Source organism: Bos indicus x Bos taurus, chromosome 8 (assembly GCF_003369695.1).
Source record: "Bos indicus x Bos taurus breed Angus x Brahman F1 hybrid chromosome 8, Bos_hybrid_MaternalHap_v2.0, whole genome shotgun sequence".
In the NCBI taxonomy this organism is placed as follows: Eukaryota; Metazoa; Chordata; class Mammalia; order Artiodactyla; family Bovidae; genus Bos; species Bos indicus x Bos taurus.
This window is the reverse complement of record NC_040083.1, coordinates 46,621,828-46,648,136: the sequence shown is the minus strand read 5'-3', so window position 1 is coordinate 46,648,136 and position 26,309 is coordinate 46,621,828. Positions and strand designations below refer to the sequence as shown.

The following is a 26,309-nucleotide window of genomic DNA, read 5'->3' as shown; positions in this document are numbered from 1 at the left end:
GCTCAGGACACAATAATACCTTTCAGACCTTAGCCAGCCCTGGCTTAAAGAGTTAAAGGTCTAGCCAAAATTCCACTTCTGCCTCTTGGTTCTCTCTGCAGTGGACTTCAAGTTTTCTTCCCAATTCAGGCACTCCTGAGTTCAAAACAGAGAACTGCCCCTCATCTCCCAAGTGGATTTTCTGGGGGCATCAAGAGCTGTTTGAGAGAATGTCCTGATGGCACTTTGGCCAAACTTGTGCTTATGCAGAAGCAGATTTTAGTACAAACCTGCTGGAGCCGGGGGCACCGCCTTGACCCTGACAGAGGTCAAAGCTGTGGCCTGGAGGCCAAACACAGCACTTAAGTGGATTTTGCCTGGCTCCCTCTATATCTTTTACATTTTTTAATTCAAAGGCCTCTGAGGCTTTTCAACTTGTAATCTCTGCCTTACACTCACCCCAGGCTGATTGAAGGACATAAACAGATATGAATGGTTAAGCAGCTATTAACCCATTTGGGTCAGGTGCTCAAAGATCTTGTTCCTTTCCTTAGTTCTTCCCAGTATTTAAGGCACACAAAAGAAACAAGACAGCTACCGACTTCCTGGCATAGCTGTCCTTCTAAGTTGATGCTGACCATAAACAAATGACTCTGTCCCCGGGCAGTGGGCTAGAGGATTTCTAAGCAACTGATAGTTGAACAGTCTGTGAGTCTAGGTACCTGTGCTCTTTATCATGGTAAAAAATTTAGAATTATATATTGTTGAATTGTTAAGTCATGTCTGACTCTTTGCGACCCATTGACTGAAGCACACAAGGCTTCCCTGTCCTTAACCATCTTCCCCAGAATTATGTATTAGCCAATCCTATGAAGTTTACTTCCTATGTAGTTAGAAATAAGCAAGCCCCATGAGTTCCCCATTTTATAGATAAAGAAACTTGAAGTCTAAAGCAATTGAATACAGTAGTAATTCAATCAATGTAGATATTCAAATAATCTTTTGGCTTCCTTAAGTAGCTTCCCTCTGACTTGAAAAAAAAATCTTTGTTATCATTGAGCATGTTTTAATCCTTCACTGCTACCTCTGTACTCTCTGCCTCCTCATTCATCCCGAAAGAATACTTTTCTTACCAAAATTAAAAATAAAAATGTTATTTTATTGTCTGCTTTTTCATCCTTACCACCTGGATACTGCTAAGTCCTTCTCAAGAAGGTTTAAGGTTGTTGAGAGGACTGAAGGATCTAGAGGCATCACAATATTGAAACCGTTGAGTAGCTATTGCTAGGAGAGAATGTAGTGATGGCTATACTGTGCGCAAGCATAAACACACAAACACATACAGACACAAAGGCACATGGTACCTTTACTGAAGGGCATACTAACTTTTTAAACACTTAATTTCTCAACTCAGTTTAAATTATGACTTACACATTTTTGAAAATTTGGTAAGTTTTTATTCTAAAGCTAAAATGATTAAAGGGGACATTTTTCCTTTGTGTCTGGTTTCAGAGATTGTAACCATAATCAGTGAATTATCTAAATTGGTTTCTGTTTGGAGGCTATTGAGGCATCTCCCTCTTAATGGATTGCAGAGCCCTCTAATTGAATTCTTGCCATGTATGCTTTCTCTGTGGTTAAAAATCTACCTTATAGATATTAAGATAGTCTGTGTTCAAATACCGTCTCATTGATTTAATTTCTCTTGAGGGAAAAAAATGTATTGCTAATGGTCACCTTGTCTCAAATTGCAGATTACAGTATTTCGGATGGGATCAGAAGGACACCAGGACATTGATTTAGCCATCCTGACAGCTTTGCTCAAAGGTAAAGAGTTTCTATATACAAGGAGTACAAAAGTAATTTAAATGGATTAGACAGCAATCTTATGTCTCCTAATAGTGGATATAATCCCAAATAATACCATGACACATCCAATTATTGATAACATAAGGACTTCTCTTGTAACACATTCTTTTTTTAATTTATTTTTTAATTGAAGAGTAATTGCTTTACAGAATTTTGTTGTTTTCTGTCAAACCTCAACATGAATTAGCCATAGGTATACATATATCCCCTCCCTTTTGAACCTCCCTCCCATCTCCCTCCCCATCCCAGCCCTCTAGGTTGATACAGAGCCCCTGTTTGAATTCCTGAGACTTACAGCAAATTCCCGTTGGCTATCTATTTTGCATATGGTAATGTAAGTTTCCATGTTACTCTCTCCATACATCTCCATATATTCGTAATGCTATTAAATTTCCCTATAATAGGCCTATTATAGTGTGACTTGATTTCAGAAAATTTATAAATTAAAAAAAAAATTTATTTATTTATTTAAATTTTGGCTGTGCTGGGTCTTCGTTGCTGCACAGGCTTTTCTCTAGATGTAGCAAGCAGGGGCTACTCTCTAATTGTGGCATGCATGTTTCTAATTGTGGTGGCTTCTTTCGTTGTGGAGCATGGATTCTAGGACACTTGGTCTTCAGTAGTTGCAACCCCTGGGCTCCGTAGTTAGGGTTTCCAGGCACTAGGACACAGGCTTAGTTACTCCACAGCGTTGTAACATCTTCTCAGGGACTGAACGTGTGTCTTCTGCATTGGCAGGTGGATATTTACCACTGAACCACCAGGGAAGCCGCTCCCTAAAATTTAAATGTGCTACAATTCAATCATGACTACTGAATCATACAAATCTATGAAGTGAAAGGCATGCCTTGTCCCTTGATAATAGAAAAGTGAAACACCGCATTTATCTCCTTGAATCAAAACTCATAGTAAATGGAGATGTGGCCCAATTATCAGTTAAAATATTAGTCATCTTAATATCTTCTATTCAAAATATTTTCTTTCTCTTTCACCAGTTTGTGAGACAAGTGTACTTCACCTTCAAATTCGTCTTAGAATTTATTTGTTCTATTATATAATAGTTGTTTTTCAACTGTTCTGTATGTGACAGACCATATTAAATGCATTTTATATTATAACCAAGTAGTTATACATATGTAGTTAGAAAGCTGAAATAAAGTAAATAAAATAGTATTTACATTTGCTATATGCAATGAAATGGGATATTTTCAATTCTAACCTATTCTGTTCTCTTTAATGCTAATTATATCCCACCAAATTGATTTATGACACACTAATGGGTCATAACCTGCAGTTTTAAAAACACGGCCATAGAAGATTAAAGGAAATAATGATTGCTCTCAGAAATTAACATTTCTAATCACTATAATGAACATTACTTATGCAGCAGTAGATGCTAATGGGAATTTATGCCATTAAAATATTATGGTGTGTCAACTCTATTTTGTGCAGGCTTTGAAATGCTCTCTGATTTTAACCCAGTTGATTTGTGAAGGATATCAAGTGTAATGCTTTTGCTGACTTCCTTAGAGGCCAAGAATATATTTATATCAGTTTCAAACTCTTTTAGTTTGTTAAATTTTTCTTTCCATGTATTTTAAAACTTATGCCTGGACAAGTAACATGGCTTAACATTTAATTTTTATAATTATGCTTAGTTTTCAATTATCTAGTATATAAGGAACCTTTGTGTGATTCAGTTTTTATTCTGTCATCTGAGAAAATCAGAAGTAAGGCAGAAAGAGGAAGACGAGAGAGATGAAACTAAGCACTGGTCCACAGATTCAGGACCTAGGGGAGGAAAGAATCAACAGGGAAAATATACATTTGCTGTTCCTTCTTTTTTGTCCGATTGAGTTTCATTTTTTTTTTTTTTAGGATCTGTATATAAAGAATACTATTTATGTGATACAGATTTATTAAGTATGTTCAAAAATGAAGAGAAAAGGGAGTCAAAAAAAAGTTGTTCCAGAGATCTAGGAAGCCCATAGTTTCTCAAATGCTGACACCTGCAGTAGCTTTTGAGACTAGATGATGTCACATCACATTTGTCTTTCACATTAAGGAAACTGCTCTCTGATATGTGTGATCTGAAACTAGAGACTGCACACCCTTCATCCTTCTGCTTTTCAGTTCTGCCTCCTCCCCTCAACCCCTGCTCACCCATACACCCAGGGAATTCAAGGAGTAGGAGCAGAATAGAGTTGCCAGAGAAAATGCAGGACATTGAATGTTTAGATCAACAGCAAATAAATTTTTGGCTTAAATTTGTCCCAAATATTGCATAGGACATACTTACACTAAAAAAAAAAAAAAATTATTTGTTATTTATCAAAAATTAAAACAAAGCTGGGAGTCCTGTATTTTTTTTTGCTAAATCAGGTTATTTTACTCAGAGGAGTTGTGACACTATTAATACTTCTGAACTTCAAACACCTCTAGAGATTCTGCAGGAAGTGTAACTCAAGAATCTAAGATCCCCTCATTCTTCCGTCTGCCTCTGTCTCTCAGGCAGGCCCTGCCTAATCATAGCAATCAGAGATTTCCACTGGAAAGAGCCCCAGACTTACCTGAACAAACCATCCAGTGCTTATCAACTTGCTCTGGCAGTCACCTTATCCTATCTGCATCCCCCATGCAGCAGTTTCAGTGAAGCCAGAAAACATCTACTCATAGTAGAAGTTATTTTAAGTGACCCCTTGATCCTTTCTGTGCATAGAAAGAAAAAGTGAAAGTGTTAGTCACTCAGTCATGTCTGACTCTTTGTGACCCCATGGACTTTAATCTGCCAGGCTCAAAGTCCATGGAGTTCTCCAGACAAAAATACTGGAATGGGTAGCCAGTTCTCTTCTCCAGGGGATCTTCCTGACCCAGGGATTGAACCTGGCTCTTCTGCATTGCAGGCAGATTCTTTACCATCTGAGTCACCAGGGAAGCCTTCTGGGCATAGAGTTACTCCCAATTTTTTCCTCTTTTCTCAGACACCTTGGAGGTCAAATCATGTGGGTGTATATTCTTTTACTTCTGTACATGCACTGAAGTGTAATATGGGATGACAGCTGTCCTCTATAAATGAGGAATTATTTTTCTTTAGGTTTAATCTTCATTGGTAAAGTTCATCTGTGGCATAAAGAGAGAATAACTTCTATTGCTTACTTCATTTTCTGAAAAGTATCTTAGAAGAGAGTGCAGAAATGATAGAGTCCTCCTCAAAATTGTCAAGATCATCAAAAACAAGGGTAGTCTCAGAAATTGTCACAGCCCCAAGGAGCCTAAGGAGACCTGATATCTAAATAATGTGGTTTCCTGGATAATATTCTTGAGTAGAGAAAAAAAGAACATTAGGTTGAAACTAGATAAATCTTAATAAAGTATGTACTTTAGTTTGTTTATTTTTTTTAATGTTAAGGGAAAAATAACTTATGCTCTCATATATTATGGATCTGAACAATAGACAGACTGTAGCAAGAAAACACACTTCTTCATGTCAAAGTGACAAAAAAAGGAAAAATCATCTTATGGAATTAACTGTACAAGTCAAGTGCAGATATAATCAAAACATCCACAGGCAGTATTTAAAGAGTCTTTATAAATCACACAGGCGTGGATAATGTGCATGTGATCAGTCACTCAGTCGTGTCTGACTCTTTACTACCCTATGGAGCCTGCCAGGGTCCTCTGTCCATGGGCTTTTCCAGGCAAGAATACTGGAATAAAAATTCAAATACCAAGAAAAATAGTCAATGTTCTAACTTTAGAAAAATTTCTAGTAAGAATGCTAGTAATTAGATTAAATCATACAAAACAGTGAAAATCACTATTTTCTGAGCCATTTTCCTTTAAAACTGTTATTTGGCAAAACTAATACAATATTGTAAAGTCTAAAAATAGAATAAAATTAAAAAAAAATAAAAAATAAACTAAACGAATAATTAAAGTAAATAAAATCTAATGTTTTGAAACTACTTCTGAATGCATCCCCCTCCAACTCTATTAACTAGAAAATGCATAATTATTGTCACAAACTAGTACTGGCATCAATACACAATTAGTCTTGCTAAATAACTCATTTTTAAATGGCTTGATTAATCCTTGATAAAACAAAATGCTGCTGTGCTGTGCTTAGTCACTCAATCGTGTCCAACTCTTTGTGACCCAATGGACTGTAGTCCACCAGGATCCTCTGTCCATAGAATTCTCCAGGCAAGAATAGGGGAGTGGGTTGCCATACCCTCCTCCAGGGGATCTTCTCAGCCCAGGGATTGAACTAAGTCTCCTGCATTGCAGATGGATTCTTTACCATCTGAGCCACCAGAGAGGCACAATATTCTAAACTAGTTTATGTCCAATAATTCTTTACACCAGATACATTTCATAAGTAACTAGCACCTTAAAACGTTTACTGAGGAACTATCTTTGCTTAAACTTAGATGATTCATGAATAGGTTTTATGGGAATTTATTATGGCCCTGCTTTGAAAATTAAAAAACTATTTCTAATTATGTGTTTTATCTTTACCACCCTTTTTTTCTGTGTGTAGGCAGCTTAAACAACACATGCATGATTGCTTTCCTTTTAATATTGTTTTTTTTAAACCCCAAACTGTTTAGACAGCCTTATTAAGACCAAAAAAAGGACATTCATATTGATACTTTCATCACGTATATGCAATGCAAAGTTACCATAGTTATTAATTATTATACAATGGAAATAGATGATATTTTTTCCAAAAGAGATCACCAAAGTCAAAATGTGTGGCATATTTATTTTAGGCTTAAAAGGGCATAGGAGGTAAGCTTTTGGAGAACAGTGAAATATTTCGGTTAGAGATGAAATTCACTCTGTAATTTTTACAATGTAGATTCTTTGCAAAAGTATTATTAAACCTTTCTCTATATGAGACCACTTTTAATCTTCCTCATGTGCTTTCACTATTAACCAGGCTCCCCCAAATCCACTTGTTTCCTGATGGTTCATTTTTATCTCTTTAGCCAAATCTTTAACATTGATATCATGGAGCATATTGACCATGTGCACTAGAACCTCAGTACAGACCGTGCAGACCTATGTCTGCTACTGGACTCTTATTTTTACTTCATCCCAAAGCCACCTTGAAGCCACAGTACCCCCTTTCACATGTCTACGTGCTCACTCAGTTGTGTCCGACTCTTTGTGACCCCGTGGACTGTAGCCTGCCAGTCCTCTATGTACATGGGATTTTTCAGACAGGAATTCTGGAGGTGGGTGCCATTTCCTTCTCCAGGGGATCTTCCCAACCAAGGGATCAAACTCATGTCTCCTGTGTCTCCCGCATTGCAGGCAGATTCTTTACTGCTGAGCCTTTGGGGAAGCCCTTTCACCTTGCTACTCCCATGCCTTTTACAAACTTTAAAATTGAGGCAAAGAGTCTAAAAGACATTCAGGATCCTTAGGCAAATCAATAGCAGAGCCAAAGCTTTCACTCAGGTCTCCTCACTTCTTTTCAATTTTCTTTACATTACATGTATGAGTCTTGGGAACATCCGGGATTCCTTGGCTTTACAGTGCCACAGAGATCTCAGACATTTACCCCTGTGACTCCAGGGGTACCTGAGTGATAATAGATCAGAACATCTGCTTCCCTCAAGCTCTGAGAACACTTATCAGGGTCCTCAGCTACCAGACGATCCTAGCCGCATGCACAGTACCTTAATGATGAAACTAGAATGTCCACAATTTAACCTAATGCAGTGGAAGAAAAGTACAGTCTGACACTTGTTTTACTTTTAAAGAGTACACCTCTGGTGAAATATTGATTCAACCAGGAAATTTTTAGTCATATGTGACAGAAACATAGTTCAATTTATGCATAGTTCTCTTCAAGCAAAGAGAAATGCAGTACACCAGAAACTAGCATAACATTGTAAAGCAATTTTCCTCCAATTAAAATATTTTTAATTTTTAAAAATAAATAAATCATAAAATTGAAAAGGGGAAATAAAAAGGTATGTCATTTAAAAATAGAAAAAAAGAAATACAACAATTCCCACAACCAGGCGGTCTGAGACTTGTTGTGCAGAACAGCCATCAGCAGTAGCAGGCTTACATCCAACCCACTGAGCAAACCCCAGTTCAAAAGAGCCATCTTTTCTCATACTTGCAATGAGAAGTCCCAGGGAGCATTTGAATTTGCTTGCATTGGTTCAGCACCCATCCCTGAATCCATCACTGTGGCAAAGAAAATGGGAGAATCCCTGTGAGCATGAAATGAGAAATGGGATCAGTTCCACCCAAGCCTTGGAGTTATGGATTTCCAACAATAACAAAAAAAAAAAAAAAAAAATGAGGCTCTATAGCCAGAAAGTAGAGGCGCAAAGGGTGCTGAGAAGACCAAAACCAACTAAATATATATGTATATATACATGACTAACAATTGTATTAAAAAAAGTATTGAGGACCAAAGAGTGTCAGATTTACCTAAGATGCAAGCACTTATGCACCTTAGGGGAACAAATTCTTCACTCACTAGACAAAAATGGAAACTAGGTCAAATTAATACTAATCAGGGTCAGATATCCACTCAAGCCATTCTCATATAATTCACTTCAGGTAGACCTAAATATGCAATCTATGAATATTATTTACTATATAGTTTCTTTTTATCACTATAGTCATTATCCCTTTCAATTTTAATCATCTGTACTTATTTGATTATTTCTGCTAAAAATTTTAAAGGTGATTACATTCTTAACACTTTTCCCCCAATACCAAAGTCTATCCTTTAAGAGAAAATGATTTTGTAAAAACCAAATCACCTCAGGCTTTCCGAACTAGACTCCATCTACCCCATCCTCCACTACCACCCCAACCCCTCAGAACAGTACTTAGCACAGGGAGACCACCCAGTAAAGGGATTTTTAATAGTATGAATTACAGACACAGTCAAAGCATCACTACTCCCTGATTGAACAAATTGCTTTACGTCATTGAGGCTTGGTTTCCTAATCTAAAATAGAAATAATTGTCATACCTCACTCATAGTCATTTTAATAATTGTAATTAATAATGCAAGTAAAACACTTAGCAGAACCTGGAAAGTTCTGTTTAATAAATGATAGTCTGACTAATCATGCTGATGATGATGCCAAACTAGAAATGAGAACAAGAGCCACATCTGTTTTACTCACCACCATATACACAGTGCCTGGCACACCATCAGTATCAAATATAGATTTTTGGGATATGTGAAAAATGATCAACAGACTTCGGGATCAGATGATGTGTGTGTGTTTGTGTGTGATTTATATATATATAAATCCTAGTTCTTTGCTGCGTATAAAATTGACCAAGTTATTTAACTTCTGTATGTCTCAGTTCCCTCAACTATGAAAAAGGAAACTGTGACAAAAACAACCACCTTTCTCATGAGGGTGGATTTAAGGGACTGGAAGCTCTTTGAGGGCAGGCACTATGCTTTCTTCATAGTAAATACTGAACACTTAGTGCTTTATCAAGCAGTGGCTCAGTGGTCCAGGAGTATGATTCTTGCTTAGGGTGCAAGAGGTCCCGGGTTCAAGTCCTGGACAAGCCCTCTTGGACTTCCCCAGTAGCTCAGCAGTAAAGAATCCGCCTGCAATGCAGGAGCCAGAGGAGAGGTAAGTTTGATCCTTGGGTCAGGAAGATTCCCTGGAAGAAGGGAATGGCAACCCACTCCAGTATTCTTACCTGGAGAATCCCATGGAGAGGAGCCTGGCAGGCTACAGTCCATGGGGTCACAGAGTCAGACATGACTGAGCACACAGTGCTTTTACACTCTTTCTCTTCTAAAACAGGCTTTTGAATTCCTAGGGAGTTAGGATGTCCCCCATATCCAAAATCCATCATAATCATAAAATCCTAATTTTGAAATGACATATAAATTTGAGAACAACAAAAACCCTTGAGCATACATGTAAAGAACCAGAACAGACCACAAAAATAAAGTTAATCTTGAAAATGGTTGAACACATGCCCAGCCTCCTTAAAATGAAATTAATTTTCTGGCAATTTTATTTTCTTGCAAATCCAAGTAGATCTCAGAGCAATAAGAGAGACCAAGGTAGATAGCAATTTTGGACATTTCTATTTGTCTCTAATAGAAGAATGCAATAAAAGAACTTAAATATCTTAGTCCTTTCATTTGTATAATGTTTTACAATTCACAAAGCATTTTCACATAAATTTTATCATCTAATCTTTATAACAACTCTGTGGAATGGTTGCCAGTTAATTTATCTCCAAACTGGGTCTTCTGAGGCATGAAAGTGGGAGATAGTGATAATTAGGCCAGAACAGCTAGAATAAAGGAAGAATGTCCAGACAAATTGGGAAGTGTGATCACTCTGATTACAAACTTCACCTTCCAATTAGAAAGTTTCCAGAGGAAAAGAATTCTGTCTTCTTTGCCTTCATATTCCAATGCCAGAAAAAATGCCTGACATATGCTTAGCATTCAGTAAATATCCATGATTGAAAGAAGTTATAGTCCCAGGCCAATCTGTAACTGGCCAAAATCATATAAACAACAAAGATGCAAACTGGACCTCCCTATGAAAGTTCACTGAGGTGGACTCCAACCTTTCAACTCAGTGACTGACAGAAATGCAATTCTACATCCTCCCCAGGATTTCTGCAAATTCTTGAAAGATGAAAGTCCCTTGGTCACCCTTGCCTTCAGGTTCCTGATTCTATGTGTGTTATTTTTGTTTCTCATCACAAAAGACAAAATGTAAAACTCAGTCTTGCCACAGTTTCGAAAAAAATAACAAAATTCACTCACCCAAAACTTTTTGTTAAAAGCTTTAGCAGACTTTTATAAAAGCATAATAAACTTCTAAAAATATAGGTAAGGTTGGAAGAAAAGTTCAGTAATGCACACAACTCTTAATCACATAGCAAGCATCTCCAATGTTGATAGCTTTTGGCTATTTCACACAGGGACTTTGCATGGATCCTTCCCATTTGAATCCCCTTTTGTCACACTGTCCCCCTCTTCTCCCACTGTCCTCTTCTTCATGCTCTCCTCTAAGAGTAAAACAAATGTCCTCTTCAAACAGAGCATTTCATCCCCATTCTCTGACATTTTGGTCCTGCCCTGAAAGGCTCATCTACCCTAGGCAGCTTTGCAGGATATTTTTACAGACAGCTTCCTCCCTAAGCAGAGTTCTGGTGCCAGACTCATAGGAGAGAGTGACTTCTTCAACTCCTTTGATATAGGCAGTAAGTGAAGAGTAGGGCTTTGACTCATGTCCCTAATCAAAGGATGAGAATATTATGTTCTTTGCTCCAGGGCCATAATCACCAGCAGGAAAGTACAGTGTATAGTAGGTGCCAAGTGTTTGTAAGAACTATGAACGTTAGGGCCCCCAGGTCTGCAGTTATGGACAGGCCATTTCTAGCAGATTTTCAAAGTTATGACCATGTCCATAAGATTGTCTCATTGTAGAATTATAAAGCTGGATAGAACTATAAAGGCTTAGGACAGTGAGAGGTCTCTGCTGGTGAACTGGAATCCAGGTCTGCAGATGGCCAGGTCTGTTCCTCCTTCCCGACATCGTGCAGCCAGTTCTGATGGCAGATGTGGTCATCTCAGCTCCTTGTTACACAGAAGCTAAACACCTTTTACTCTGCAGCTCTCTTGGGCCTCAGGATTGGCATGGGAACAATGCTGTGTGCATTTTAAGCTAATTACAAACCCAGAGCTCCCTGGCAGCTCTTGGCTTGTGAAGACATCATCATTGCCCACTGGCCACAGTGCTACAGAATTGTACCTTTTCTTCCCTAACTTGCCGGAGAACAATGAATCAGCCTCATTTGTTAAATCAATTATTGAATATTCTGAGTTACATAACCATGCAGATTGGCAGGAGCATAATTCCAAAATGAATGGTTTCTATAGTACAACTAAAATGTAAGAATAACAACTAGTATGGCACTTACTGTAGTACAAGCATTAACTAATTTAATCCTCACAATACTACAATGGGACAGGTACTATCAGTATTACCCATTTCACACTTGAGGAACTGAAGCACATATAAGCTACCATGACCAAGGTCACACAGCTAAATATTGATAGAGTCTAGACATGAACTCAGGTTATGAGTCCAGAACACTTGCTCTGCATCCTAAGCCTCTATGGCCAGGACTGCATATTAAGGACTGCCCTCATTTTTTATATCTTCTGAAAAATAAGTGAGTAAAATTTCTTTGATGCATAAAAAAGTACAGATAGATTCCTAGATAACTATGGTTCACTGAACGAGTCTACTGTTGTTACTGTACACTGATTCCCTCTAAAGCAAGAGTAAATGGTCATTTATTAAAAGCACTAGAGCAGAAACAGTATTTTGTGTTCACCACACTGATTTCTTTCTTCACATTGGAGACTAACATCCTAGCCTTCCTTGCAGAGAGGTTGGGACCATGTCAAGGAGCTTTGATCAAACAGATGTGATCAGAGGTGATGTAAACCATTTCTAGACATGGAAGATGAAAAGCAGACGTAAGAAATAACACATGGGGAAAAAACTTAATATCAAGCTGACTCACACTTCAGTATGCTCAAAAGGTCCAGAAAGTTGGGGCACAGGGAGTCTTTTAAAAGAAGCAGCCAGAGTGCCATATCCTGTTGCCTACTCCTAATTCCTCTCCAACAAAAAAGCAAAGATATATTCTCTGAAGAGGGTAAAACATGTTCTCTGCACCAGGAGACAGCAGGTGAAAGGTGAGGGATAGACTATAGACTGAAAGTGGGGTGCTAAATTTTGGATGCTAAACCCCAGTCCTCTCCCTCTTTTGGTTCCCAGCATGCTGGTGGCTGAGGGGCGGGGAGTCTTCATTCTCCAAAGAGGAGACCGAAAGGGACTTAAAGGTCCTTTTTTTGTAAAATTTTATCCTCCTAAGAGAAAAGACCTAAAGATATTAATATAAATGATTCCCCATTTAAGGAACCAGCTTATCTTACAATGAGGTTCATAGTTGATAATTTCCATTGATGTGCTCAGGACTTTCAATCAGCACTTTAGCACCCACTCTTAAGTGTGATCAGATGTCCAACTGTAACCAGGCATATAAGAAATATCTCTAATGTAGAGGACAGATATGCAAACAAATAAACAGAGAAATGCAATTTGGTGCAAACAGAACCAATGTAGGAAGAAAAAAACTTCACCAAAACTATGATTACTACCCTCAGAGAAATCAAGGGAAATCTTTAAACTGTTAAAATATGAACAGCATCTTATATTTAGTTCAAGAACTAAAAAGAGCCCTTAGAAATTAAAAATGATCATGGCAAACTAAAAATAAGTGGAAGAATTAAAAATACAGTTGGAGAACTCTCCCAGAAAAGGACAGACAGAATTAAAGATAATGAGAGAACAGAAGGTCAGAAATCATTAACATAATTCCAGAAAATGTCCCAGAACTCCAGAACACAGGTCACCAGATGATAAAAACCCACTGAGTGCCCAGAACAATGAATACAAATAAACCCACACTAAGATAGATTATCATGATATTGAATAATATAGGAAACAACAACAAAACCTCTAAGAACTTCCAAAGAGAAAAACAAGTCACATGCAAAGAACCAGGAGCTAGGATGATGTCAAATTCTGAACAACAGTGCAGAAGGCTGTTGTGAAATGCCTTAAAAGTTCTGAAGAACATTTATTTACAATCTAGAATTCTATATTAATCTACCAGCTACTTGTAAACGTAGAATAAAGACATTGTCAGGCATAAGTTGTCAACACATTCACTACCCACGAACCATTTCTTTGGTACTTTACTGTAAGGTGTGCTCCACCAAAATGAAAGAGAAAAAAAAGCAAACACGAAACACAGGAAACAGGAGCTCCCACACGTGACAAGTGCTGGAAATGCCTGGACGATGTGAAAGGCAGGCTCAAAGCAAGAGTTCTGCACCAGGCATGAGAGGTAAAAGCAGGAGCCGCCAGACCTTCCGAAGGCTCAAGCCTTAGACTGGCATAGTGTCACCTCTGCTGCATTCTATTGGGTAAAGTGTGTCAAAAGACCAGCCCAGATTTACTGTGAATATTGGAAGGTACAGTTCCGTGGAAGCCATCTTCAGAGACCAGCTTCCACAGAGGACCAAAGTAATCAGCTACAAGAAGTGGTTGCCTCTGGAGAAGGAGGATTGGGATGATCAGATTCGTGATATTTTCTAACAAATCTTGTAGGATGGATGACTCTAAACTCTGTGTATGCATAACCTTAGTAAAAATAAACTGCAAAATAGTCCCTGGATTATATCGTTCTTGAAGAAAGAGACAGAATGAGTAAAAAAAAGAAAGAAAGAACTGGTAGGAAATCATCAATGCAATAATTCCAGAAAATTTCCCAGAATTCTGAGGTATACATTTCTTTAGAATCCTGCTAAAAATTACAATGTGGAAGATGCACATATTTTTCTTACCTGGGACTTCCCTGGCAGTCCAGTGGTTAAGACTGCATGTTTCCAATGCAGGAGTCATGGGTTGGATCCCTGTTTGGGAAACTTAGATCCCACATGCCTCTACATGGCCAAAAGAAAAAAAAAAAACCTATTTTACTTACATGGCTATATAAATGATTTCGTTTGTCATATCACAAGCAAGCAGAATAACCCAATATAATGTTTTTCTTTTCTTTTACTCCGTCTTACACTGATAACATTCCTCAGTTTTGCATATTGTACATAATACAGGAACACTTTTATAAAGTTTTTTAACATGGTAATGGGTAACTTTTGTAAAGTATTGACTTCTTTTATTGTAGAAAGCAGAAAACACATTTGTTTAAGTAGGTCGGCAAAAAGAAAGAAATAGATGCTTTACCTTGTTAATCATAAGCCATATAATTTTGTTTGTCCTTTCTATTTGCATATGTTATTAGGACATGAGGAAATAACAACAATATTTACACAGATCAGATCAGATCAGTCACTCAGTCATGTCCGACTCTTTGCAACCCCATGAATCACAGCACGCCAGGCCTCCCTGTCCATCACCAACTCCCGGAGTTCACGCAGACTCACGTCCATCGAGTCAGTGATGCCATCCAGCCACCTCATCCTCTGTCGTCCCCTTCTCCTCCTGCCCCCAGTCCCTCCCAGCATCAGGGTCTTTTCCAATGAATCAACTCTTCGTGTGAGGTGGCCAAAGTACTGGAGTTTCAGCTTTAGCATCATTCCTTCCAAAGAACACCCAGGGCTGATTTCCTTCAGAATGGACTGGTTGGATCTCCTTGCAGTCCAAGGGACTCTCAAGAGTCTTCTCCAACACCACAGTTCAAAAGCATCAATTCTTCGGTGATCAGCCTTCTTCACAATCCAACTCTCATATCCATACATGACCACAGGAAAAACCATAGCCTTGACTAGACGGACCTTTGTTGGCAAAGTAATGTCTCTGCTTTTGAATATGCTATCTAGGTTGGTCATAACTTTCCTTCCAAAGAGTAAGCGTCTTTTAATTTCATGGCTGCAGTCACCATCTGCAGTGATTTTGGAGCCCAGAAAAATAAAAATAAAGTCTGACACTGTTTCCCCATCTATTTCCCATGAAGTGTTGGGACCGGATGCCATGATCTTCATTTTCTGAATGTTGAGCTTTAAGCCAACTTTTTCACTCTCCACTTTCACTTTCATCAAGAGGCTTTTTAGCTCCTCTTCACTTTCTGCCATAAGGGTGGTGTCATCTGCATATCTGAGGTTATTGATATTTCTCCCAGCAATCTTGATTCCAGCTTTGTTTCTTCCAGTCCAGCGTTTCTCATGATGTACTCTGCATATAAGTTAAATAAACAGGGTGACAATATACAGCCTTGACGAACTCTTTTTCCTATTTGGAACCCATCTGTTGTTCCATGTCCAGTTCTAACTGTTGCTTTCTGACCTGCATACACATTTCTCAAGAGGCAGATCAGGTGGTCTGGTATTCCCATCTCTTGAAGAATTTTCCACAGTTTCTTGTGATCCACGCAGTCAAAGGCTTTGGCATAGTCAATAAAGCAGAAATAGATGTTTTTCTGGAACTCTCTTGCTTTTTCCGTGATCCAGCGGATGTTGGCAATTTGATCTCTGGTTCCTCTGCCTTTTCTAAATCCAGCTTGAACATCAGGAAGTTCACGGTTCCCATATTGCTGAAGCCTGGCTTGGAGAATTTTGAGCATTACTTTACTAGCGTGTGAGATGAGTGCAATTGTGCGGTAGTTTGAGCATTCTTTGGCATTGCCTTTCTTTGGGATTGGAATGAAAACTGACCTTTTCCAGTCCTGTGGCCACTGCTGAGTTTTCCAAATGTGCTGGCATATTGAGTGCAGCACTTTCACAGCATCATCTTTCAGGATTTGGAATAGTTCAACTGGAATTCCATCACCTCCACTAGCTTTGTTCGTAGTGATGCTTTCTAAGGCCCACTTGACTTCACATTCCAGGATGTCTGGCTCTAGGTGAGTGATCACACCATCGTGATTATCTGGGTCGTGAAGATCTTTTTTGTACAGTTCTTCTCTGTGTTCTTGCCTTCTCTTCTTAATATCTTCTGCTTCTGTTAGGTCCATACCATTTCTGTCCTTTATCGAGCCCATCTTTGCATGAAATGTTCCTTTGGTATCTCTAATTTTCTTGAAGAGATCCCTAGTCTTTCCCATTCTGTTGTTTTCCTCTATTTCTTTGCACTGATCGCTGAAGAAGGCTTTCGTATCTCTTCTAGCTACTCTTTGGAACTCTGCATTCAGATGTTTATATCTTTCCTTTTCTCCTTTGCTTTTTGCTTGTCTTCTTTTCACAGCTATTTGTCAGGCCTCCTCAGACAGCCATTTTGCTTTTTTTGCATTTCTTTTCCATGGGGATGGTCTTGATCCCTGTCTCCTGTACAATGTCATGGACCTCCGTCCATAGTTCATCAGGCACTCTATCTATCAGATCTAGTCCTTTAAATCTATTTCTCACTTTCACTGTATAATCATAAGGGATTTGATTTAGGTCATACCTGAATGGTCTAGTGGTTTTCCCTACTTTCTCCAATTTAAGTCTGAATTTGGCAATAAGGAGTTCATGGTCTGAACCACAGTGAGCTCCTGGTCTTGTTTTTGCTGACTGTATAGAGCTTCTCCATCTTTGGCTGCAAAGAATATAATCAATCTGATTTCAGTGTTGACCATCTGGTGATGTCCATGTATAGCGTCTTCTCTTGTGTTGTTGGAAGAGGGTGTTTGCTATGACCAGTGCGTTCTCTTGGCAAAAGTCTATTAGTCTTTGCCCTGCTTCATTCTGTATTCCAAGGCCAAATTTGCCTGTTACTCCAGGTGTTTCTTGACTTCCTACTTTTGCATTCGAGTCCCCTATAATGAAAAGGACATCTTTTTTGGGTAAGCCCCTGATAATTTAGGGACTATCAGTACTTAATTCTGAGACTTACTGTTTTATTTTATAGTTGGTATCCCTTTTATGAAAATTCAATGATAATCATTCACATCGACCACAGTAGAAACATTAGTAAGTCTGTCTGGTAATTGTTCATCCAGGAGCATCTGCATGGCAATAGCATTATTACTGTGACAAAATTATTAAAATATTATTATTAATCTGGTAAATGTATGGTTGGGAATATGTAAGACACTCAAAATATTTGCACAGTGCTTTAATTTAACAAAGCATTTTTTTCATATATTATTCTTTTTAATCCTCAGTCCCTTGAGGGAGATATTGTTGACCTTGTCTTACACAAAGAAACTCAGTCTTGGGAAGAATAAGTAACTTTTCCCAGCTCCTCGGGTAGTATCAGGGATATGTTAGCTGATCACTAGGGCACCTACTATAAGTTATAAAGTGCTGCAAAATCTTCAAAGTCTTAAAATATGGTAGAGTACACACCCCAATGTAAAATGTAAACAAAATGCTAAAAAAGCACAAATGAAAGAGACTGATGGGTTCAGGGAAAGTTGTACTTGAAATGCGCCTCTGCAGTTCAGAATGCTAAGCTTATTATATCAAACAGATAGCCTAGAGAAATCCACAATAAATAGTATGCCAATTATTTCTTCAGAGGAATTTAAAATTAAGATGACTTTTTTGTCTTTTTCCTTTTTCAAATTATTTTCCCATTTAGGTTATCATAGAACATTGAGCAGTTTTCCCAAATGCTAACTCCCCCTCAATTGACAATCAGTGGACAAGAGCTTTTATTGGTAGAGGGAGGGGGTTACATGCAGAAACAGCACAGTCAGCTCTGACAGTCATCTTGAAATTGATTGTTTTTAGTACAGTTAGTCTTCAATTTCCAGATCGGTTTGTTACCATTTCCTTGAGGGCAGTTCCTGGAATTGTGGCAGCTTATGTCATGGCTGTAGTCTGGTCATCATGTAGTTTCTTCCACCTGGTGGGGGTTTCATTATGTACAAAACAGCCCAAAAGACATGGCTCCGAATATTATCTATAGGGTCCTTGACTTTACTTAATGACTAAACTTTTATTAGTTTGTCCTGTTTGACAGTTTTTCTTTGCTTCTGCATTTTCTCACTTCTCTGTTTAAGTTTATTCTTTGACTAAAGTCTTTCTGCAAACAAAAGGCAGGCAGTCGACTCAGAGGGAAAGGGTTGATAGGGTCCTGCTGAAGCATATTTGTTTCAAATGGAGATCTCCTCTTTATGACTATCAGGAAGGGGTGGCAATCAAGGTGGGATAATTAAAACGAATGGGCCTGGTAGGATACAGTGGATGGAGCCCAATTTAGAACCAATCTTTACTGTTCCAAAGGAAAAGAAGAACTCTGAATTCATTTTGAGTCACTTCGGAAACTGGCCTAGACTATCATGTAGTCTTCTAAGGACTCCATCCAAAGCAAAGACTAACTAATAGAACCCAAAGGGAATGCAGATTACATATATGTATTTATTTATATTTATTATAAATATATATATATTTCCTTTGAGAGTAGAAACTTTGGTCCAATCTTATTTCCCCAGGGCCTAATAGAAAGGCTGGCAGAGAATTGGATTCAATAAAAATCTGTTCAGTAAACGAAAACAGCTGGGATCCAGCTCTCTTCTCTAAAGGCTGTCCTTAGAGGCAGTGAAATGAAGACATCAAGAATTTCAGCCCAGAGTGGGAGTTGGGAGTAGGTGAAATGGGTGAAGGTGGTCAAAAGGTGTAAACTTCCAGTTATAAGTAGTTCTTGGGAGGTGATGTAGAGCATGGTGACTTTAGTTAACAGTGCTCTATTTTACATTTGAAAGTTGCTAATTAGAATAGATTTTAAAAGTTCTCATCACAGAAAAAAATGTGTAACTATATGAGGGTAAATTTATATTGTACACCTAAAACTAATATTGACATTAATGTCAATCATATCTCAGTATAACTGGGGGAAATTTTTTTAAATAAATAAAACTTTAAGCCCATATGGCTTGACCAACCAAAAAAAAAAAAAATAATAATAATATTAAAAGTTGGTATGTGAATTTTAGATAACGTTTAACCAGCAATTTTGGTCCTTATCATAGGGCATTAGAGAATATTCTGGCTTCTTTCATTAATGCAATGTGGGTTATTTTGTGATAGAGGAAGCAAAAGCCTGTTTGCCTATTTCCTTTTTTGTTGTAGATCTGATGAGTTTCATAAAACTTTTAAAATTTCTATGAATCAGGAAAAATACTCAGCTCTTAAAACTAGATTATCTGAGTTTGAATCTAATCTCTGAACAAACGAGCCTTCTCACCTTGGACAAGTTTCTATGCCTCTGTTTCCTCTTCTGTAAAATGGGGATAATGGAGCCTCAGCATTTGTTGTGAGAATTCAATACTTTAACATTTAGAAACAGTCCCTGGCACAAGCTAAACATGAAAGAAACATTAGTTATTATTATCTCTCTTATTAACTAAAGATAAATCAAAAACCAAATGCCCATCTTCCCACAAAAGGACTCTTTCACTCAGCTGCCTGGTTTCCTCTTATAAGCCAACTCTGAATTTCATCAGCTGAAGTCAATCCAATCTTTCCTGAGTCCTTTTAACTTTCTCCTGGGAGTCTACCTAAAGTTATTTTTACCAAGAGGAGATAGTTATCATTCAGAGCAAGAAAACAGAGCAAAGAATAGATTGTCCACAGACTTCACATACTTTTTATGTTTTAAGCCTTTAATTTTTTTTTGTTTGTGTTTTTTTTTTTTTCAATGTAGCAGCCACATTCCTAAGAGAGGCTCACCAGGGTAGGTGATGTCTTTGCTCTGGGAGATAAGTGAAGGTGTATCCTAGCAATCAAGTCACATGGCAGGGCCTTTCAGCCACTTTCCTTCCTCCTTTGTGGTTTCCATTTAGGCAGAAAATCTGAAGTCTTTGAATGGAGGGGTAAGATCATATTGCATTTAGTTGCAAAACTTACAGGTAGAGTAAATTGATAGAAATGAATAGAATCCCTGAGAACGATATTTAATTCAGGCAAGATTCTTTAGATAAGACAAGGAAAGGCCCAAAGACCCTAGCAAAAAGAAATGTTGATTGACCGATATAGGGATAGGCGTCATCATCCTATACGTCACAGAATCATGGCACTGAAACACTGCAAGGTCAGTACCTCCTGACCCCTCCTCCCACCACCAAGACCATCAAGCAAGATCATACGTAAGTATCCAAGTCAAATGACTCACCTAACCTTTTAAATTTGTAAACTCTCTCAAAGAGAGTCCACACTTCTATTTACAACCCACCTTCATCAAGAGGCTCTTTAGTTCCTCTTCACTTTCTGCCATTAGGGTGGTGTCATCTGCATGTTTGAAGTTATTGATATTTCTCTTGGCAATCTTGATCACAGCTCAAGCTTCATCCAGCCTGGCATTTCACATGATATACTTCGCATGTAAGTTAAATAAGCAGGGTGACAATATACAGCCTTGATGTACTCCTTTCCCAATTTGGAACCAGTCTGTTGTTCCATATCTGGTTCTAACTGTTGCTTCTTGACCTGCATACAGGTTTCTCAGGAGGCAGGTAAGGTGGTCTGGTATTCCCATCTGTTTAAGAATTTTCCACGGTTTGTTGTGATCCACACAGTCAAAGGTTTTAGCATAGTCAATAAAGCAGAAGTAAATGTCTTTCTGGAATTCCCTTGCTTTTTCTGTGATTCAATGGATGTTGGCAATTTGATCTCTGGTTCCTCTGCCTCTTCTAAATCCAGCTTATACATCTGGAATTTCTCAGTTCATGTACTAGTTTGAAGGACTTTGAGCATTACCTTGCTAGCATATGAAATGAGTGCAAGTGTGGTAGTTTGAACATTCTTTGGATGTATATATTTGTTTTTATGTTCCTTGAGGTCCGAAATACTGAATATTCTACCTTTCTTACCATTCCATTATCTCCTTCATTAGACCCTCTTACTTCTTCACTCTGCCTTCTGTCAAATGTAAAAAGTACCATGACTTTAAATCACATATCTACATGAATAATCTCCAGATTCACCTCCAACCCTAACTTCCCTCTCTGCTCCCTTTTCTAATTGTCTAATGGATAACTCCTTTGGTTGTCAAATTCAATCAAATTAATTGTCATGAGCATAAATAGAAATAAATAAAAATATTCTTTCCCCCCAAAGCTGATTTCTACCATTTATGTTCACATAGCAGCCATCCTTTTGATTATCAAGGTTCAGAGCCTTCATCAAGTTTTTTTTCTCTTGTTAATGCAAATTCTTGCTAATTTTGGACATTTTAGCCACCATAATATCTTTCATGTCTATTCCTTCTTTTCCTTCCTTGCTTAGCATCGTTAGGCCTTCAGGACTTTTGACCTGAATTATTACAATGGCCTTTTAAGGAATCTTCCTGCTTCTTAGTGAACATATTCTTGTCCATCTTCTATACTTCAGTTTGGAATGCAAAGATCTGATCAGAACACTCTTGTACCTATACAATCCTTCAGGACTTCCAATATAGGCACGGCAACATAAATTTATCATTCTCTGTTTTTCCTAGAAAGCTTCAAAAATCAATAATGAAAGAGGAAGAAAACAATAAGGAAACTCCATTTTTGGTGAACTAGGAAAGATTCCAAACTATCTGTATATGTGGGGCATCTGTGGGAGGAAAGGGTAAAAGCTGGGGTGAGAGAAACCAGCGGTGGCAGTCCTCAGAAAGCACCAACAAAATTGTAATTACTAGGTTTGAGGAACACCCTAAGGTACAAAGTTCTTTCCTTTGTCTAGAATAGAAAGTGTAAGCACGAGAGTGAGTTGGACAGTGGTAGGAGACTCTCCCGATCCTGATTTAGTACATATGAATTGAGGAGATGAGCCACATACAGAATTAATCAGATAACCCGAGGGAATTTTCCTTTAGTGACGCTGGGAAGAAAACCTTCCAGCTGCAAATACTAACTAACCTTCAGTGCTACTCTGGACCTTTTATGACCCAACTCACTAAATGATAAACACAAAAAAGGAATTAGCATAAAGATAGATTCTAAGAAAAAAATAACAAAAGAGCAAAATGTGTTCACAGAAGACTAATTACTCTAAAAAAAAATGTTTTTGGGGAACAGATGAACATTATGAATAAATATTTTACCATGAACCCTAAAAAAATTAAATCTCAATGAAGCACTTATCCATGAAGAAATACTTCAGAGCTGGAATACCAAAATTCAGGTGAGAGTAGGTGAGGTAGCAAGAGGAGATCAAGTGCTCAGGAGTGAAGTGGGGGGGCGGGGGTGGGAATAAAATGATCACAGAATTGCAGAAGAAATGGGAAACAGTACAAGATCAAATATACATTTTGAAAAACCTAGTGCTGAACACAAAGACTAGAAATGAGGGAAACAAAAATGAAATTAAATTAATAGAGTTAATTGGGATTAAAGAGAAGTTATATTTATAGAAGATAGATCCAACATAAACATAACTGGTGACTCCAGAGAAGAAAACCAAAATAATGGGTCAAAACAAATACTTTGAAATATAATTACATAATTTAAAAATATAATTTAATAATTTTTTATTAAAGAATTTTAAAACCCTGATCTGGATATTGAAAGGGCCACTTTATGCCAGGGGGAAAAAAAATTGGACTCAGAATCTTCAACACCCACACTTAAAATCCTAGTAAAGTGACTGAACTTCAAAGAAAAATAAAAGCTACTTTGGGTCTCCAGGAAAAATAATCAAGTCTTTTATGAGGTGAAAATCAAGCTGGCTTCAGACCTTCTTTCAGTATCATTCAATGCCAGGAGACAACAGGGGAACAGATTTTATATTGAACCGATGTCATTCAACTGTAATGACTACTAAAAAAACAAAACAGTCTAGAACTTTGGAAATACTTTTCTCTCAAATTCCTCTTCAAAAAAATATTAGAGAATTCAAGCTACCAACCAAGAGATGTTTGGTTGGTAAAATCACTGTGAGCATTGATACTAAATTCTAATAGAACTAAGATAAAAATAGGAATTTGAGTAACAGACAGGAATATAAATATTACTTCCATAACAAGGTAGAAATAATACAGCAACAAAAAAATTGAGTGAAGGAAAAAAGGATGAAGGTAGAATTGCTAGGCTTTTTGCCCAGTATAATATAATGTTCCTTTTGCCTAAGGAATATAGCTTAAGACACAACTCAAGTATTAGTAAAAAGAAATGTAATCGTATTTGACAGCACAGAGTATAACATAACCTAATATTCTAAGATTGGACAGTGGAGGAAAGGAAAGGGAGAGAAGGTGCATGTACACGCACTAATTTTATCATGATCACAATAGAGAACTAATGCATGCTGTCTAGAGAAACATAACGGCGAGCTCCACGGTAGATCAACTGAGTCAGAATTACCATTTAAACAAGATCCCTAGATGTATCATATGCATGTTAAAATCTGAGAATTGATACCATACCAAATTATCATAAACTTAGTGGCTTGAAATAGCAAAATTTACTCATAATTCTGGAGGCCAGAAGTCTAAAATTAAGATGTTAGCAGGGTTATATTCCTTCTAGAGGCTTCAGAGGAGAATCATGCCCTTGCCTTTTTCAGCTTCCAGAGGCTGCCTTCATTCCTTTACTTGTGGTTCTTGCCTGGCATCAATCTTACATCAATCCAACTTGTTGCTTTCGTCTTCACATATCCTGCTACTACTTTGATCCCCTTGTGTTCCTCTTATAAGAACTCTTGTGATTATATTGCGTTAGGCCCACCAGATAATCCAGGACAATCTCCCCATCTCAAAATCTTAACTTAATCACAGCTACAAAATTCATCTGCCATATAAAGTAACAGCTTCACTGGTTCCCAGGATCAGGACATTGACATCTTTAAGAGGTGAGGGCACCGTCAGCCTACCACAAACTCCATTTGTTCAAGTCTCCTTCATCCATCCCCTCTCTCAGCAAATTCTACTTCCTCCTTAAGGTGGCTCTGACTCAACTGACAACAAGTGCCCTGGACCTACTTGTATAGATTTCACAGCACTTACCGCCGTGTCCTTTGATACAGTGATTTGCATATTGGTCATATCTGTCCTTTTTTCTCATTCTACCTTCATTCTTATTAGATTGCAGTTTCCTTGAGGGAAGAGTTTGGGTACATACTTCCATTCCCACTCGCTACTGAAGGTACACAGCTGATTTCATCAAGGACTTCTTAATCGACAAATCCAGTGCTCACTTTTGGGTTCATTTATTCATTCAACAAATAGTCATTCAACATCTATTATGTGCCAAGCCCTGTTCTGAACTCTGAGAATACAACAGTGAATAAAGGAGGTGCAGTCCCTGACCTCCTATAGACATCCTAGTAAAGGAAATAAGTACCAGACTAATAGATACATAAGCTGGTTCCCAGTAATGAGAAGAATTGTGGAAAAGGAAGGCCAGTCTTTTTCACTTACCCTCTTTGCCACCTCTGCCCTATTGACCACTCCCTCTTTCTTGAGAACCTCTCTTCCATAGTTTAGGACACTGTTACCACTAGTTCTCTTCCTATCCTTCTGGGGGGGGTTGTTTTATTTTGTGCTTCTTTCTAAAAAGTTGCTGTACTTTCATACTTTTTAAGCATTACTGTTATTCATTTACCCATCCTCTGCACTCTTCTTGTCACCTTCATGCTGCTGCTGCTGCTGCTGCTGCTAAGTCGCTTCAGTTGTGTCCGACTCTGTGCGACCCCGTAGACAGCAGCCCACCAGGCTCCCCCGCCCCTGGGATTCTCCAGGCAAGAACACTGGAGTGGGTTGCCATTTCCTTCTCCAATGCATGAAAGTGAAAAGTGAAAGTGAAGTCGCTCAGTCGTGTCCAACTCTTGGCGACTCCATGGCCTGTAGCCTACCAGGCTCCTCTGTCCATGGGATTTTCCAGGCAAGAGTACTGGAGTGGGGTGCCATTGCCTTCTCCGCACCTTCGTGCTAATATTCCCCAATTCTCTTTCTCCAGGCCTGACCCTTGCCCTGCCCCAGACCTCAATATCTAGTGGCCTCTGATCATTTCCACCTGGATATACCACAGGCATTTTAAGCTCAACATATACAAGAATGGATTTTTCTGCCCCCAAATGCTTGTGTTAATCTTGCATTGCCAATCTCAGTTGGGCTTCCAAGCTAGAGACAAGGTGATCACCTTTTATTTCTCTTTCTCTCTTGCCTCCCACTTTAAATTTCACCAAAGCCTATCAGTTTTGCTTTCTAAATTTCCCTCCATCAAAGATGCCTCTTCAGATTCTCATTATACCTTTCCTAGAATATTGCAAAACTTTCCTAACAGCCTCTCTTCGCTCTATCCCAATGCTCTTCCAATCCATTCTTCACACTTCTCCCAAAGTGATTTTCCTAAGACATAAATCGTACTGCGTTGTTTCTGATACAGAGTCCTCCAGTGGTTTCTGTATGACTTAAGGATAAAACAAAACTCCATATCATTTATAAGTCCTCCTATTCTAGCTCCATCTTTCTCTGCTTCTAACTTATACTATACCCCAAACGTTGAATCTTCAGTGTCTTCCCATCAATTTTCCAAATTCACTGAGCTATTTAACTCCCCAGTCTTTGCATACGCTATTCCCTTGGCTAGAATACCTTTCCTCATCTCATTTGTTCTAGTGAACTAATCCCCTAAAACCACATGTGGCCATTAATCATGCATTTAAATCCTCCCTGATCACCTGAAAAAAGAGGAAATAATAAAACCATATTTTAATTCTTATACTTGCTTGTATTCATTTCTATAGCAGGGCCTTTGCACTTGATGTTTCCTCTTCCTAGAATGTCTCCCCCAGCCCCTGCCCGTTCTTCATATGATGGCTTTTTCTAATCATTTAGGTCTTTGTTCAAGTATTATTACTCTCAGGCAAGTCTCCTGTTCACTCATTTTAACAGAGCAGCTCCACCACCCTGATCATTATCAGTACTGTCCTTAGACCTGTGTTTTAAAGGGCCTTCTCCATGGTCACCTGGGATCCAGCA

The 26,309-nt window shown here is 38.2% G+C and overlaps 1 protein-coding gene across 13 annotated transcripts in view; it reads left to right on the top strand.

The window, feature by feature from the left end:
- The window catches only part of TRPM3 (transient receptor potential cation channel subfamily M member 3), a 1,070,052-nt gene that overhangs the window by 931,441 nt on the left and 112,302 nt on the right, over window positions 1-26,309 (top strand). For all 13 annotated transcript variants that reach the window (XM_027549457.1, XM_027549458.1, XM_027549453.1 and 10 more), the window contains one exon: window positions 1,734-1,806. In XM_027549457.1, the coding sequence (XP_027405258.1) occupies window positions 1,734-1,806 (73 nt within the window). The remainder of the gene's footprint in view (window positions 1-1,733; window positions 1,807-26,309) is intronic.